Below are 14,817 nucleotides of genomic sequence, written 5' to 3'. Positions count from 1 at the left end.
TTCTGGAGCTTGTGGCCAGGGCTCCACTTGCTGTCCATGGACCCCTTAGGTTGGCACATTCGTGAAGGCTGGAAAGCAGGAAGCTATGATCAGACAGCGGCAGGCCTGGGAGTGGAGCCCTGCTGGATGCAAACAGAAGGGCACATCCTTTGTCCATCAGTCGCTTGCACCAATGGACTGCATTAATGTGGAACTAGAGATGAATTAAGTCAGCTGTAGCCTGTCAGGACGAACTTGGATATGCAACCTGAGTAAGTAGCTAAACAGAGCAAATGCACATGAGCTCAGTCAGACACATAGGGTAAAGGGAGGGGACTCGCCTTTGTAGGGACCAGCTATATTCCTAGAGTCTGCACACTCTCTCACCGTACCCAGGTGCCCATCTGTGAAGTTCTGTGCACAAACAGTATGCCCTATCCCTTGCCAAGCACTGCAGTAAGGGGGTCACCTGGCCTCTCTAAAGTGCTAACACTCGCTTTGGGCTCCTCATGGAAATCCCGGATCCTTCTAGTCTAGGGCACTGTCTGAGGGGCTCAAGGCAAGTAGTCCTTGTCCCTGTGACCTGCGTGCATCCAGTGTACAGAAGCTCAGACCCAGCTGTCCAAGGCCAGTGGGCAAGTATCAAATCATTCAGTCTTCACCACAGCCTCGTGATGTAAATACTGCTATTAGCCACCTTTTACACATGAGGAAGTGCGTGCTGAGTAAGCGGGTGCTGAGTAGGCTCATGGAAAAGGCACCTTCCTTTGGCTACTTTCTCTAAGTGCACCTACACCAAGAGTTCTCAAAGTGTGTTCCCTAGAGCCAGCAGCATCAAAAACTAGATAGAAATGCAAATTCTCCTACTTTCCCTAGACCTGCAGAATCAGAAACCCCAGGGTGTGTGTATCAGTGCTATGCTTGCCAGCCAGTTGTTAAACACTCCTGTTATTAGAAATTAAATCATATGAACCTATAATTAAATAAATTATATCAAAAACAAAGTTTTAGCCCTGGCTGGTGTGGCTCAGTTGGTTGGGCATTGTCCCATGCACCAAAAGGTTAGGTTGCTGGCTCCAGTACCAGTTGGGGGACATGCTCGGGTTTGGGACTGGATTCCCTATGTGGGGCATGCAGGAAGCAGCAGATCCATGTTTCACTCTGACATTGATGTTTCTCTTTCTCTCTCCTTCTCCCTTCCTCTCTCTCAAAAATCAATAAAAATAAAACAACACAACAAAGATTTAAATACTCAAAATGTATCCCTCCCTAATTGTTTAGCTTCATTCCCTGTGCTCTTGAGGTGACTGATCTGTGTGGTAGAAGCACTGTGTTCAATTATGTCATGGACTCAGTCATGGGGGGGGGGCGTGTATTTATATCACAGGAGCTGGCAAGCACTGCAAATCAGGAGCCTTATTGCTTTTGGAGGGCCTGTTGGTCCTTTGCCACCAACCACCAGACTCAGTGCTCTGTGTTTCAAGCCCTGGGGTGATTCCGATGCCCACTCAAGGTAGAAATCTACCCCGAGTGTCCCAACTGGATGCTTCATACTAACTCCTTACAGGTCTTTTCATCATAGTCTTAACAAATGTCATACCAGAACAAGAAAGCAGATGCTCTCTACTCCTGCCATCCCCAACCTTCACCCTCTGTGCCCAAGCAGAATGCTGGGATCAAAGCCATGCCCTTAACCCCTGAGAGGTAGGAGGGATCTGGGTGGCCCTGAAAGCCAGTTCAGAGGGCCCTCTGCAGTGCTGAGGACTGTAGTGGGATTCGCCTGGGAGAGGTGAGCCTGGCTCGCCATGGCACCTCTTGCACACAAAGCTGTCACAAATGTGAGGAGCCAAGTGCTCCAGCATCAGACCCGCTGGGTGCACATCCCAGCCCCTTGCTAGCAGGGAGACATGGGGCGGGCTGTTTCAGCTTTCCCACATTCTTCTGCTCATCCAGGGGCCTCCAAAAGATGAAATCCAATAATTTAGACAAAGAGCCAGGAATACAGTACAAGCTCCACAAACAGTAGCTATTCTGCTTTTTCATTTAGCTGTAGTAGAAAGTAATGTCAATGTCAATGTTGTCACTCCCCTTTAATGGATGACAGATATTGAGGCACAGAGAGAAAAAAGCAACATGCCCACAATTATCCAGAGACACTGAACAGCAAACACCCGAGGCCCATCCCACTAGCCAGTGCTGGATCTCGCCCACACCCTCTATGAGCACGGTTCCCAATCCTGGGGCTGTAGTCCTGATTTTTCCCCAGTGGCTCCAGGTTCCCTAGAAAAAAGGTAGCGGTTAACCAACTGGTTCTCTGGCTTATCGCTGAATTTCTCTAAAGCAAGCATCTGTGGGTAAAGACCTCACTTTGCCTTTGTGGTGTTTACATGAGAAAAGGAATTTCCTTGTGTCTTGAGGCACAAGGCTCCAGCAGCCACGTGGAGGCTTCAGTCACCCTGTTAAAGCCAGGAATAGCCTGGAAAAGTTGAGGGTGGGGAGGGGAGTGTTCTGTGAGCATGCATAGTATGGGGGGCCAGAGGCCACGTGGATAAAGCAGATGACCACGCCCCTCGCCTGGGCAAGTGCAGACCCAGGGAGGCTGTTCTCCCACCCAGCTAGGAGCCTTGACACAGGATAATAGCTGGGGTTATTTAGCAAACACACAGCTTTCTCTATGAGCCAGGCACTGCTCTAAGGACTTCCCAGGTACTAATTCATTTAATGCTCAGAAGAGTCCATATAGTACTATTTTTATTCCTTATTGCACAAATAGGGAAACTGAGAGGTTGCACAGAGAAGTTAAGCAGTTTTCCTGGGATCACACACCCACTAAATAGCTGAGTCAGGATTTGAACCCGGGCACTTAGATTGTGTGGATGGAGTTTAAAAGGGGTTTCCCTCCCCACCAGTGTGGCTCAGTGATTGAGCGTCAACCCATGAACCAGAAGGCCAGTTTGATTCCGGGTCAGGGTGCATGCCCGGGTTGCAGGCTCAATGCCCAGTAGGGGGCATGCAGGAGGCAGCCAATCAATGATTCTCTCTTATCATTGATGTTTCCATCTCTCTCTCCCTCTCCCTACCTCTCTTAATAAGATGTACATATATATATATAAACAAACAAACAAACAAAAAACTTAGCTGGCTTATTTTGAAAAAACAAAATAAAATAAAACAAAATAAAATGGGTCTCCCATGGAGAGAACCAAAAATGTGTAGTCAAAGCCACACATGGGGTTGTGAACACACAATACAATATGCAGATGATGTGTTACAGAATTGTACACCTGAAACTTATATAATTTTATTAACCAATGTCACCCCAATAAATTCAATAAATAAAAATTTTTTAAAGCCAATCAAAGTCTGAGTTGGGCAATTCTGAGCATGAATGAAATGAAGAAAATCCTCAATGGAGATCAGCCACTACCATAGAGAAGGGGGCACAGGAGGCCTAGCCTGGTGAGTGGGGACAGGGGAAGTCCAGGTGGTTATGACAGCACCTCGTCTAGAGCAGGACTTCCCGAACAGGAATCCCAAGTCTCAACAGCCCTGAGAAGTGGGAGTTACTGTTCCATTGTAGAGATGTGGAAACCGAGGTTCAGAGAAGTTGTGCAGCCAGGAAGTGCAGGGTTGGGGCTCAAACCCAGCCTGTCCATCCCTACAACCCTGCTCTTTCCCTGCGCCTTTCAGTCTTGCCACCAGGTGTCAGGACTAGAGAGTGGAGTCGGCCTCGTGTGCCCCCTTCTCCGTGTTAGTGACTGACCCATCTCTGGTGAGGACTTTCTCCCTTTCATTCACGCTCAGATTTGCCCAACTCAGACTGCGTGGCTTTGACTACACATTTTTGGTTCTCTCCATGGGAAATCCATTTTCAACTCCATCCCTATAGCCTAACTACCTGGGATGGATCAAATCCTGGCTCAGCTACTTACTGGCTGTGTGACCCCAGTAATGTGCGCACACAGGTATTCCAGGCACGCGGCACCGTGTGTGCCGGGTGCCTCCTGTGACCGCGGACTTTCATTAAACAGTTAAAGACGGCGCCTGGCCAGGAGGGGGCAGGCTGGAGTTACGCAGATCTGCTGACTGCTTTGTCCCGTGTCAGCTCAGGGAAAAGCCAGTTCCAGTGTGCAACCTTTCTCTCCCCGACCCTCTACAACTCAAAACTTCTGCCCCAGAAAGAGGACAATGGATCGGGGAGCCCTTCACTTGGGATGGTACTGCCGCCCACTCCACCGGGGCCCCGTGCACGGCCTCAGCTGAGCCTCAGACCCGCCCCGAAGAGGAGGCCCGCACCCCTCCTGGCACCCAAGCTTACCATCCAGGGCTGGAGGACTGGGCCCCCAACCCCAAGGCCCCACCCTGCCTCTCCCGGAGACCTGACCACAAAAGTCCTTTTCTAGTCATCTCATGCCACCTGTGTTTGTGTTTGTCTCTCTACTTTAGGGATTTATTTCTCTGCAAGGGACGCAGGTGACCCAACTTCTTCCTGGCCCTGAGGATGCGGGGAAGCACCTCTTTGAGATCAGCCCAGGTAGGCCTGAGCACCCTGGTGGCCCCAATGCGGGTGTTGCCTCACCTTGAGCCTGGGAAGGGCAGAGCTCCTTCATGAAACTCCAGCGCTGTCTCTAAGCACAACTCAGAAATTTGGGTCACATCTAGGGGACATGGCGAATCTGGGGGAAAATTAAAAAATTCAATCAATCATGTGGGTAATTAGCTTTTGATGGATTTTTAACTTCACAGTAAACACAAGGGAAGAAACCAATCAACTGGGGCACCTTAGGGTGGGGGTCCAAACCACAAATCAGGGTCAGAGCAAACAAGTCGCTGGTGCCAGTTCAGAATATTTACATAAGCTTCACCGTGAATCCCAAACTGAGCTGCGGTGCCAGAGGAAGGAAGGAATTTCACCGGACAACTGCTACCCTGTTGGCAGTCACAAAACCGTTTTCTGAAGGTCCCTGTTTGAAATGTGGTTGTTACTGAGCTAAGGAAAGGTGTCTGAGCTGGTCTGCTCACAGAGGGCCATGGTGCAGTCGGGTTGTGTCATGTCAGCCTGACGCCCCTTCCCCCCACTTCCCCACCTGGGAGGCAGAGCCTGAGCCATATCTGAGCAGTTTATTTGGAGGCACCGCCCAAAAAGCATGGAGAAGGGGCAGGAAGGGAGGAGAGTCATCGAGGTGTGCTGCGAGCCGGCTACTGCTGGGCACTGGGACTCAGTTCCCGTGGGGACTTGTGGAGATGGTGGGGAGCAGGCCTCAGAGGGGGCTCGCCGACCGCATGAGTAAGCCAGGGGCATACCCCAGCCATTAACTGAGCTGCTTCCTAGGGGGCTGATGCCCACATGTCTGGCCTCCCCTGCACCTGTGCCAAGCTCCCCACAGACAGAGGCCTTCGGGGAGAGCTGCGGGTGCTTGAGGAGGCCACCCACAGGGATAGGAACAGTGTGCCCGGAGGTCTGGAGTGCCAGCAGTGTGCCCCGATGTGAGCCGTTCCTCTGGGAAGCAGTGGCTGGGAGCTGACTGTGCCAGGGCCTCCCTGGGTCTGCGAGACAGTGTGTCTACAGTTTCAGAGCAGCGCGGGCACCCAGCCACTCTGACAAGGTGACCAAAGAGGCGTGGATCATCCCAGGCTCAGTCTAGCCAGCAGCAGGCTGCCCGCTGGGAGCCCGCGAGTGAGCGCGAGCCTGGGCAGACATCGCTCACCTTGCTCTGTCCATCCTAGGAACCCCAGGGGCGCCAGCTGAGGCTGAGGGGCAGGCAGTTCGGGCAGCATGGTCTCATTTAGGCATGTCCCACTTGGGCATTTCATCTACTGCAAGTACCAGCGGAGGTGGCAACAGAGCCATCCCAGGGTAGGGAGGGGAGACAGGCTTGGCTGACTGCAGAGCTGAAGTGAAGGCCTCTGCAGAGAAGAAAGAAGAAATGAAGGAGGGCAGTGGGTAGGCAGGGCCCTGCCATCTAGGGGCGGGGAGCTGGGCGCCGGGAGGAAGGGCTGGGCGGGCCCTGAGCCTGGGGAAGGAAAGTGGCGGTCAGCACCCCTGCCTGGACTTCAGAAAGGCGCTGAGCTGTGCCCCAGGACCCAACAGGTAAAGTCACCGCCCTGCACTCTCTGTCTGGGTCAGAGCGACTTACAAGGATTTCCTGACCCGGCGACGACGAGGACCCACTTGCCACATGTGGTAACATTCACAGGTTCCAGGAATTAGGACGCGGACCCCTCTGTGGGGCCTTTATTTTGCCTCCCACAGTGCTCAAAACACCCGTCTAATATGCGTATTTTACTAAAAAGGGCACTGGAGGTTAGAAAGGACAGGAGACTTGCCCGGGGACACACAGCCAGAGCAGTAGGAGGTCCAGGGCTTGTACCCAGGCGTGTAGCCTGACTTCCAAGCCGCACGCATAAGCTGCCCTCCAACTCAGGCAGCTGGCGCAGGCGTTAGTGCCTCATCCACCTGCGCCCGGGGTCCAGGGACGCAGCTGTGGGATGGAAGCTCCCTGCGCCCCTTCCCGTCAAGCACAGCAGTCGTCTAAGCACTGAGTTCTTGCAGTCTCAGGACTCCATCTCCCCCTCTTGCCCTCGGCACAGGCCTGAAGGCCTTGGGCTGTGGGGTTGGGGAGGCGCAGCAGCTGGGGGACTGCCCGGGGAAAGCGGCCCGGTGTGGGCAGTAAGGGGTTCAGTCAGCCTTTGGGGAGCACTAGGGCAGAAGGACGCAGTCATCCCCACTGGACTCATCCTTCCAGCTGGGGAAGGTCGGGTGGGGACGCGTGTTTGCCACACCCGATATCCAGAGGGGGGAGGACTTGATAACTCGAAAATGGGACCGAAACCCAAGTGTGATGATGCATAAATCACCTGCGTGGGTTGTAAGTCAGAGTTCTATTTGTGCTCTTCAACAATATAAAAACACAATTTTCCATCAACATAGAATTAAAAATATGAGGAAAAGTTAAATCGTGAGTGCCATCTAGTGGAGATTCCTGCCAGTTCCACGCCAGGCCAGGAGTGCCTCCTGCCCCCCCACCGTTTCAGCCAGGCCAAGCCTCTGGTCTGGGAGTTGCAGCTCAAACCAGCTCTAGCCGCAGAACCCCACCCTCCACCTGCGCTTGGAGGCTGGTTCTGGGTCAGGCCAGGACCAGCCCCAGAAAGCAGCCGGGATTCACGACCCGAGCCACCTGCCCACCTGGGTCTCCTCCCGCCCGAGCAGTCAGTTGCCTGCTGTGATGTTGTGATTTACAAGAAGAAATAAGTACTTGATGTTTGTCCTAGTTCCTGACTCCGAGCTCCTAAATCCCTCAGCATTTCCTACCTGAGGAGAGTGGTAAAGGCGTCCTGTGTCATGTTAATGAGGTGACTTTTGGAATGCACCTAAGGATGGGGGCTGGCTGCCAGAGGAGCCAACCTTGTGAGTAGAGGGTTCGAACTTTCTGTCCCACGCCGGACCTCGGGGGAGGGGAGAGGGGGTGGAGGTTGAATCAGTCGCCAGTTGCCAGTCATTTAATGGATCTTGCCTATCTAACAAAGCCTCCATGAAAGCCCAGGACAGCGTGTGCAGAGCTCCTGGGTTGGTAAACACCTGGAGATGTGTGGAGAGGGCCAAGCTCGGAGAGGCGGTAGTTTTGTGACCCTTCCCACATACCTTGCCATACCCATTTCTTCCATCTGGCTGCTCCTGAGTTATATCCTTGTATAATAAACTGATGATCTAGAAGGTAAAATATTTCCCTGAGTTCTGTGAGCCTCTTTAGAAGTTAATCAAACATAAGGAGGGGATCCTTGGAAGTTTCAGTCAACAGCAAGCTGGTCAGAAGCACAGGTGACAACCTGGACTTGCGATTGGCATGGGGGGTGGGCAGTCTTCTAGGACTGAACCCTTAGCCTGCAGAATCTGACCCTTTCTTCGTATACAGCGATTTTCAACCAGTGAGCCGCAAGAATGTTTAAAACATGCAATACCGGACTATTTAGTCAGGGGCACTGACCTTTTCCCTTAGATTATCAGATTTAAAAAAATGAAAACAGCCAACACAATAGCCATCTTAGTGTGAATGTGTTGTTGATGGTGGGAGCGTCACCAGGTGTTAGGCCCATGGGGTCAGACCAAACCTGGGTTCAGCAACCTCGGAACTGGGCTCTGGCTAGGAAAGAATTCAGAGCCAAGACCCAAATTATAAGGAAACATTTATTTCATTAATCACAGAGGTGGAAGAAGTAATTCCTAGAAGAAATGGGCTTAGGGAACAAGTTATAGAGGTTATGGAAAGGGCCTCTGGAGCTTGGGACTAAGGAAGCTAATGGAAACGTGCGAGGGGGGGAGAGGGGGACAGACACTCCCAGGAAGGAGAGCACTAACAGTTTGATCTTAGGGGAGGTCTCACGGAAAGGCCTTATTATAATATTCAGCAGCTTTCCAGGTGTGTCCTTTCAGGGTTGTGGTCTCCACTGGTTGCTTGGTCGGCACCAGGGCGGGGCATCATTCAATGCAGCTGGTCCTGAGGTCAGCTGTGGCTGGTTTTGCTGCTCTTCTGGGCCTGGATCTGGAAAAACAACTGAGGCCTAGATGTTATCTCTAGGGAGAAAAGGTCAGGAGTCCAAACCACAGGACCAGGGATATGCTAGGGAAGGAAAGGCCACCCTGGGAGCGAAGTCCCACCCTACAACTGTCCAGGCACCTGGGACTTTCCACCCTGATGACCTTCTGTACCTGGCCCATCGTCCTTGCTCTGCTCATGTCTGTCTAACTGCCTGTCACAGATTAATCAAAATTATACCTATTTTTTTTGTTAGATCAGCAAAAAATATATATTTTTGGTGTGCAGCATTTTAGTAATTAGTTTATGTGCCGTGCAATGAAAATGGTTGAACATCACTGTTCATGTAGATAGAAGTGAGTTAAATCGTAGGATGCCCAGCTGGCGTCTGAGAATTGCTTGGTGGTGTGGGAAAAAAATCAACACACGCATTGTAATTGGTGGGCAGAGTTTTACCTGGCAAACACTGCCCACTCCCAGCCCTTTGAAAGTTGTCTTTTCCTTGCAGACTTGATCCCCTTGGCCTTCCAGACATTCACTTCTTGGCAGTGCCAGCATCTGGCCACAGGCCCAGCTCAGGCCTCCCTCTAAATCCACAGGGACTGGCCAGGAGCGAAGAGATCTGCTCTGGCACTCTGGACAAAGAGCCGCTAAACCCATGGGATGCTCGTGTCTGCTGGGAAAAGCAGGTGATCAATAAAGCAGAGCAGCTCGTTACTAATATCCCTCTTCCAGCGTCAGCCCAGGGCCACAAAAGGGAAGCAGGCCGCTACACTGCAAGGATCCAGGCAGAGCCCCAGGTCTTTCTGGCAAGTAGCAACTGGACTATCACATCTCCTTCATTGGGGGGCATGTCTTTCAGGAGTCACAAGTGCAGGCGGCAGAAGCCCCTCTGGCTAACGCAGGTGAGGGGAAACTGACCGGAGGTCGTGGGCCACGAGGAACCACAGGAAGCTGGAGCGCTGAGTGTGGAAGGGCAGGCAGCAGGGCTGCCCGGGGCCTGGGCCAGGAACGGAGAGCGGCGGGTGCTCCGGGCGACAAGGTTGAGTCTCGCTTACTCCTCAGTCCTGGCGCCACTCGCTCAGGGTCCAAAGTCTCCATGGCCATGTTCAGGCAACACTGGGTGGTGAGGAAAGGACTGTTCACTCCAGCGGCTGGACAGATCCTCCTGCCGAGGCATCTGCCAGGAAGCAAGGAAGCCCCAGAGGTACTGGGGTGCCTTCGGGAAGGGACGGGAGATGGCAGGTGGAGCCTCCATCACTGTGCACTGCACCAGACACAGCCTGTGCTCCTGTTCCTGCCAGGCCACGTGTCCCCTGCTGGCCTTCCCACAGCGCCACCGCAGGCCCAGCTGGGCACCTTTCTGGGCATTTCCTCCAGGGAGCGCAAGGAGCCCAGCTGGTAGGCTCCCAGCCCCAAGAGAGCCATGAGAGGCCACTCCAAACCTCAGGAGGAGAAGAGCAGGGGACCACTGTCTTCCTGAGCTTCTCGGAAGTCTGGGCCCAGTTCCCATCACAGAATACGTCCGCGTGAGCCCACACACCATATTTCTCAAGAAAAAGTGCTAGAAGCTCTAGTGGAAGCCGCCCAGCTCTGAGACCCCTGCTCTCCCACCCAGCTCAGGGCTGCTCCCTCCCACCCACTCCCAACACCCGGTGGGCACCCTGCCCACAGCAGGCCGGGTGAAGATGGCGTTGAGGTCTTGGGGGAGTTGGGGGCTGAGGTATAGCAAAGTGAGCAGGGGCACCCCAGGGAAATCAGGGAGGCAGGACAACTGTACCCAAGGGAGCAGAGACGGGGTGCTCCCCGGGCAGGATCGGGTCTGTGTGCAGATGGGAAGGCTCCTGGGAGAAAGAGCGAGCCCGGGCACAGGCTTCCTGTTTCATCTGTTTTCTGTCAGAGTCAGGGGAACCCGGCAGTAGCTGGGCCCTGCCACCCAGGACAGGTCATTGGCCCTTCTGTGCCTGTTTTTTCATTTGTAAACTGGGGCTAAGGTAGAACCGAGTGCCTGGGTGTGGTGAGGACACAGCGAGGTCCAGTGCCTGGCTCATGTTCTTGTACCCGGCTCTCTGCAGTCTGTCATTATGCTGAATAATCAGTTACTGCTTAGCTCCTACCTGTAAGTAAACAATCCCAGCACTGTGTGATTAAGTGCTCACACAGGGGTGTCCCTAGGGCGAGAGCCTGGAAGAGCAGGGCTAGCCTGGGTGGTTAGGGAAGGTTTCATTAAGCCTTGACAGGAAAGTAAAAATTATCCAGATGGGCAAGCAGGAGGGGACATTCCCAGGGTGGTCCAGAAGAGGGGACACAGCTCACAAGGGCAGAGCCCCGAGAAGCATGGTGGAGGAGACTCGGAAGCAGAGGCCCGAGGTGGGGAGGTTGGCAGGGGTCAGATCACGCAGGGCCTGGATGCTGGACGAAGAGGCCTGGACTTTAGCTGTTGAAAACCTTTGGCTAGCAGGAGGGATGGTTAAAACCAAAACCACACCTTAGAAAGAGCCTGGGGCAGTGGTGGGGATTGCAAGGATGGGGCAGGTGTCGCTCAGCTCTGCCACTGTCTCAGCTGTGTCCCCACCCTCGCCCCAGTGACTGTCCAGAGAGGAGACTTCTCTGCCATGAGAGGAACAGGGTAGGAGGCCCTGAGCAGTGCTCGCAGGGTCCCCGGGATGATGGGACTCAGGAGCCTGGCCACTCAGCTGAGGCTGATCCTCTCAGCAGTTTCGAGCTCAGGCGCAGCGTTCTCGAGCAAGGCAGCCCTGATCCGCACAGCCCCTCTGCCTCTGGGGCCTGTTTAAGGGCGTTCCGGGCCTGACTCAGCCCCTAACTGCCTGGGGGAACCAAATCAGATTTCCTCCCTTTTCTGAGTCTCAGTTTCCCCATCAGGGAGATAAGAGGATTCGCCCTGGTGACCTCCAAGTTGTCACCCAGTTTCTTATGGCTGCACTGGGTCTCTGAAGCCACTCCTGGGCACTGGGCTTGCAGCTGCCTGCCCGTATCTGGCCCACAGCTTAGAGCAGAGCTGCCTGCTCTGCCTGAGGCCTGACCTTGAACCAGGGCCAGCACACAGATTACTCTGCAGAGGCAGACTGCTCAGTGCTCCTGACACCCACCGAGCATCGCTCATGGCATTAGCCGCCTCCTGAGCGGGATGCCGATCTCAGCCGATCTCGGCCGATCTCGGCACCTGGTACCAGTCAGCCCTCGTATCAGCCTGACCTGGCGCGGCCCTGCCGAGTTTGCCTGCAGAGCGCAGTCGGTGGGTAATGACGGGAAGTGAAATTAGATGAGCACACAGGAGCTCCCCACCCCCGAGGGTGGGAGAGTCAGCAAATATGAGAGTGGTTTTTGTATTTCCCTGCTTTGCGCCTGGGCCGCCTGTCTTAACCTCACTTTTGTCAACTAAACACAGGCCCCAGTATGAGAAATTCCCCCTGGTGTCCCTGGAATAGATGCCCTTAAAGAGGAGAGCGCAGTTCATTCCTTGGGCAGAGTCATGTTTAGAGCAGATCTGTTTGGTAGAAGTCGAACGCAGGCCACAGCTGGGATGAAATGGACAATTCCGATGCTCAGTCGCACCAGCCCCATTTCAAGTGCTCAGGAGGCATCTGCCTGGTGGAGCTGCATGGCACAGCCTGGCAGTGTGCTGCCTGACAGAACCCATGCTCCACAAGTACCTTTAAAATGAAAGGGAGGGAGGGAGAGATGGAGAACACATGGGGAAAGCCTACCCTTCCTGATGAAGCTGCCCAAAGTCAGAAAGACACCTAGATTTGATAGCGTTGTAATTAGTTATTAATAATAGGAAGGGAGCACAGGGTGAAGACAGACATAGGTGTATCATTTGGGCAGCTTCATCAGGAAGCTGCAATTTCACACTCCCCAGGGAACCACCAGCTCCTTCCCTGCAGATCACAGGGGGGAGAGGTCCAACAAACGGGGCAGATGCACGCTCAGTAAAGTTGGTGTGATACAGGGAAAATGCCTGTCAGTCAAACCTGGGAACAGAGATCATTGGCCAGAGTGGGCAGAGCCACTACAAGCTTGTGAAAGTTTGGGGATACATAATCCCCCAAACAAAGGATTTTGCTTTCTTGTGGCTGTTGGCTTATTCTTGGCTCTCTGGTTCCTTTGTTTTTGCCCCTGGTTCCTTGCATTTGCCTGTGTTTCCTCCATGGCCATGTGGCCCTATGGACCCCACATGCAATGAACTAATGGACTGCAGCTGGGAACACAAGCTAAGCCAGCCCGATGCTGGACTGGACTGTCCCGACAGGGAGCAGAAATGGGAAACTGGCTCTGATTCTACCCCACTGAAGCCACAGCTACACTTCTTCCTTGGCAGGACTGAGGGAAATGCGACTTTGGAAACTCAGAGATTTGATTCCACTCAAATAAAGTCACTCATCCTCAGAAAATTCTTTTTCTCTGGATATCACAAGAAGACCCCTCCCACGAGCAACAGGTGGGGACGAGGGCCTCTCCCCACCAATAACAGATTCACCTTTTAGCTCTGCCTCTCACCAATTTCAAGAACTTGGACCAATTAACTTAAATTCTGAGTCTCATTTTTATCATCACATAATAGAAATAAAACTACCTACAAAAGTACTCATGCGGCAGGCCGGCCATGACCATCAGGTGAACTAAGGTGTGTGGAAGTTCAGGGAACACTTCCCTCCCGCTCACTGCTTCTTTCTTTCTTTTCTTTCCCTTCCTTCCTTCCTTCCTTCCTTCCTTCCTTCCTTCCTTCCTTCCTTCCTTCCTTCCTTCCTTCCTTCCTTCCTTCCTTCCTCCCTCCCTCCCTCCCTCCCTCCCTCCCTCCCTTTCTCTTTCTTCTCTTTCTTTCTTTCTTTCTTTCTTTCTTTCTTTCTTTCTTTCTTTCTTTCTTTCTTTCTTTCTTTCTTTCTTTCTCTTTCTTTTCTCTCTCTCTCTCTCTCTCCCTCCCTCCCTCCCTCCTCTTTTTTTATCTGCTATACTCAAGCAAGGTTTAAGTAAGATTTCGAATTTCTTTGGTACTGTTGCTTTTTAAAAAAAGGAATTTTAGCTCTACAGCATTGTTCTCAAACTTTCCTTGTATGGGAAACGCCTGGAAGGCTTTTTAAAGCCCAGACTCGGCAGGGAAGCATCCCCAGAGTTTCTGATTCCTGGAGGGGTGGGGAGCCCGAGAATCTCCATTCGTAAGAGGCTTATGTGATGCTGCTCCAGGAACCAAACTTTGACAGGTCGAAATACAGCTCTGAAGAAAGGAAAAACCTTCTGTTCAGTACCCTCAATGGCACCTTGTTCTTGCGTTCCGAGGAGAGCCCTGCATTTTCACTCTGCACTGGGCTCCGGGAACTCTGCAGCTGGCCCTGGCGCGGTGGGGAGCATTCAGCAGCCAGGAGCCCAGGGGCCGTGTGCACACAGGCAAGAATCTGCAGCGAAGAAGGTGACAGCCCCGGCAGGGTCGATTCCGGCCCTGTGCTGGCAGGAACCCGCGGGAGCGGGGCTGTCCCCAGCCTACGGAGGAGCTGGAGGCCACCGCACTACCCTGCAGCCCAGCCGCTGCTCCGGAGGACAGAGGACATCGAGGGGCTGGATGGCCGCGCGAGTGGATGTGAAGCCCCCGAGGCAGGAGCAGGCGCCCCCACACGCGTGCAGGCTCGGGGCTATTTAAGTGGCGCATTCCCTTGGGCACAGGGATACTCATGGGATGAGAGGAAACCCTCACAAGAACCCAGGGTTGCCACACACACCTGCTAGATGCCAGCTCTCCCTCCTGCCGGCCACCAGATGCCATGCCCCATCCAGGGTGAAGATGTTGAGCCCGGTCCCGGCCAGGTGGCTGTTAGATGGAATGTCAGCCCGTACACCAAAAGGTTGTGGGTTCGATCCCCGCTCACGGTGTTATTGGAGAAATGCCTGGATGGTCTTTGTTGCTAGTGGGAGTGGGGTTCTTGGAGAGTTGCTGGAATAAGCATTTCCAGGGGCCCCCATGAGAGGATGAGATGTAGAAGCTTTATTTGCGTGGAATTTCATCCTTGGGTTTCCAAAGTCCCATTTCCCTTAATCCAGTCCTGGAAGAGGCAGAGCTGGGGATTCATTCAGTAGAGCTAGAAGCAAAGCTGGTGTCCAAAGTTTCCATTCCATGTTGCAGCTGGTCCCAGTTTAGCATTAAGTTAGTTGCAGTCCATTAGTCCATTGTGTCGGGTCCACATGGCTGTGGGCCACGTGGGGCCTTCCCTTTGCTCCTCTCCAGTTATTTAATAAACAGGTTAAATTATAACACTATCAAGAGCATATACCTAGGTTGCAAGTTTGAGCC

The 14,817-nt window shown here is 53.2% G+C and overlaps 1 protein-coding gene and 1 long non-coding RNA gene across 2 annotated transcripts in view; one reads left to right on the top strand and one right to left on the bottom strand.

Annotated features, from left to right (window-relative positions):
* Positions 1-14,817, top strand: part of ARHGAP22 (Rho GTPase activating protein 22) — a 182,677-nt gene that overhangs the window by 85,210 nt on the left and 82,650 nt on the right. The window contains exon 3 of the mRNA XM_081158162.1: positions 4,426-4,513. Within this exon, the coding sequence (XP_081014288.1) occupies positions 4,426-4,513 (88 nt within the window). The remainder of the gene's footprint in view (positions 1-4,425; positions 4,514-14,817) is intronic.
* Positions 8,154-14,695, bottom strand: LOC308567125. The gene is made up of 3 exons (XR_014000267.1): positions 14,249-14,695; positions 9,435-9,632; positions 8,154-9,186 (listed from the first exon to the last, which is right to left on the bottom strand). It is a non-coding gene; the product is annotated as an uncharacterized lncRNA (long non-coding RNA).

The sequence above is a fragment of the Miniopterus schreibersii genome (assembly GCF_964146895.1).
Source record: "Miniopterus schreibersii genome assembly, chromosome: 14".
Lineage (NCBI taxonomy): Eukaryota > Metazoa > Chordata > Mammalia > Chiroptera > Miniopteridae > Miniopterus > Miniopterus schreibersii.
The sequence above is the reverse complement of the archived record's forward strand: the minus strand, read 5'-3'. Positions and strand labels throughout refer to the sequence as shown.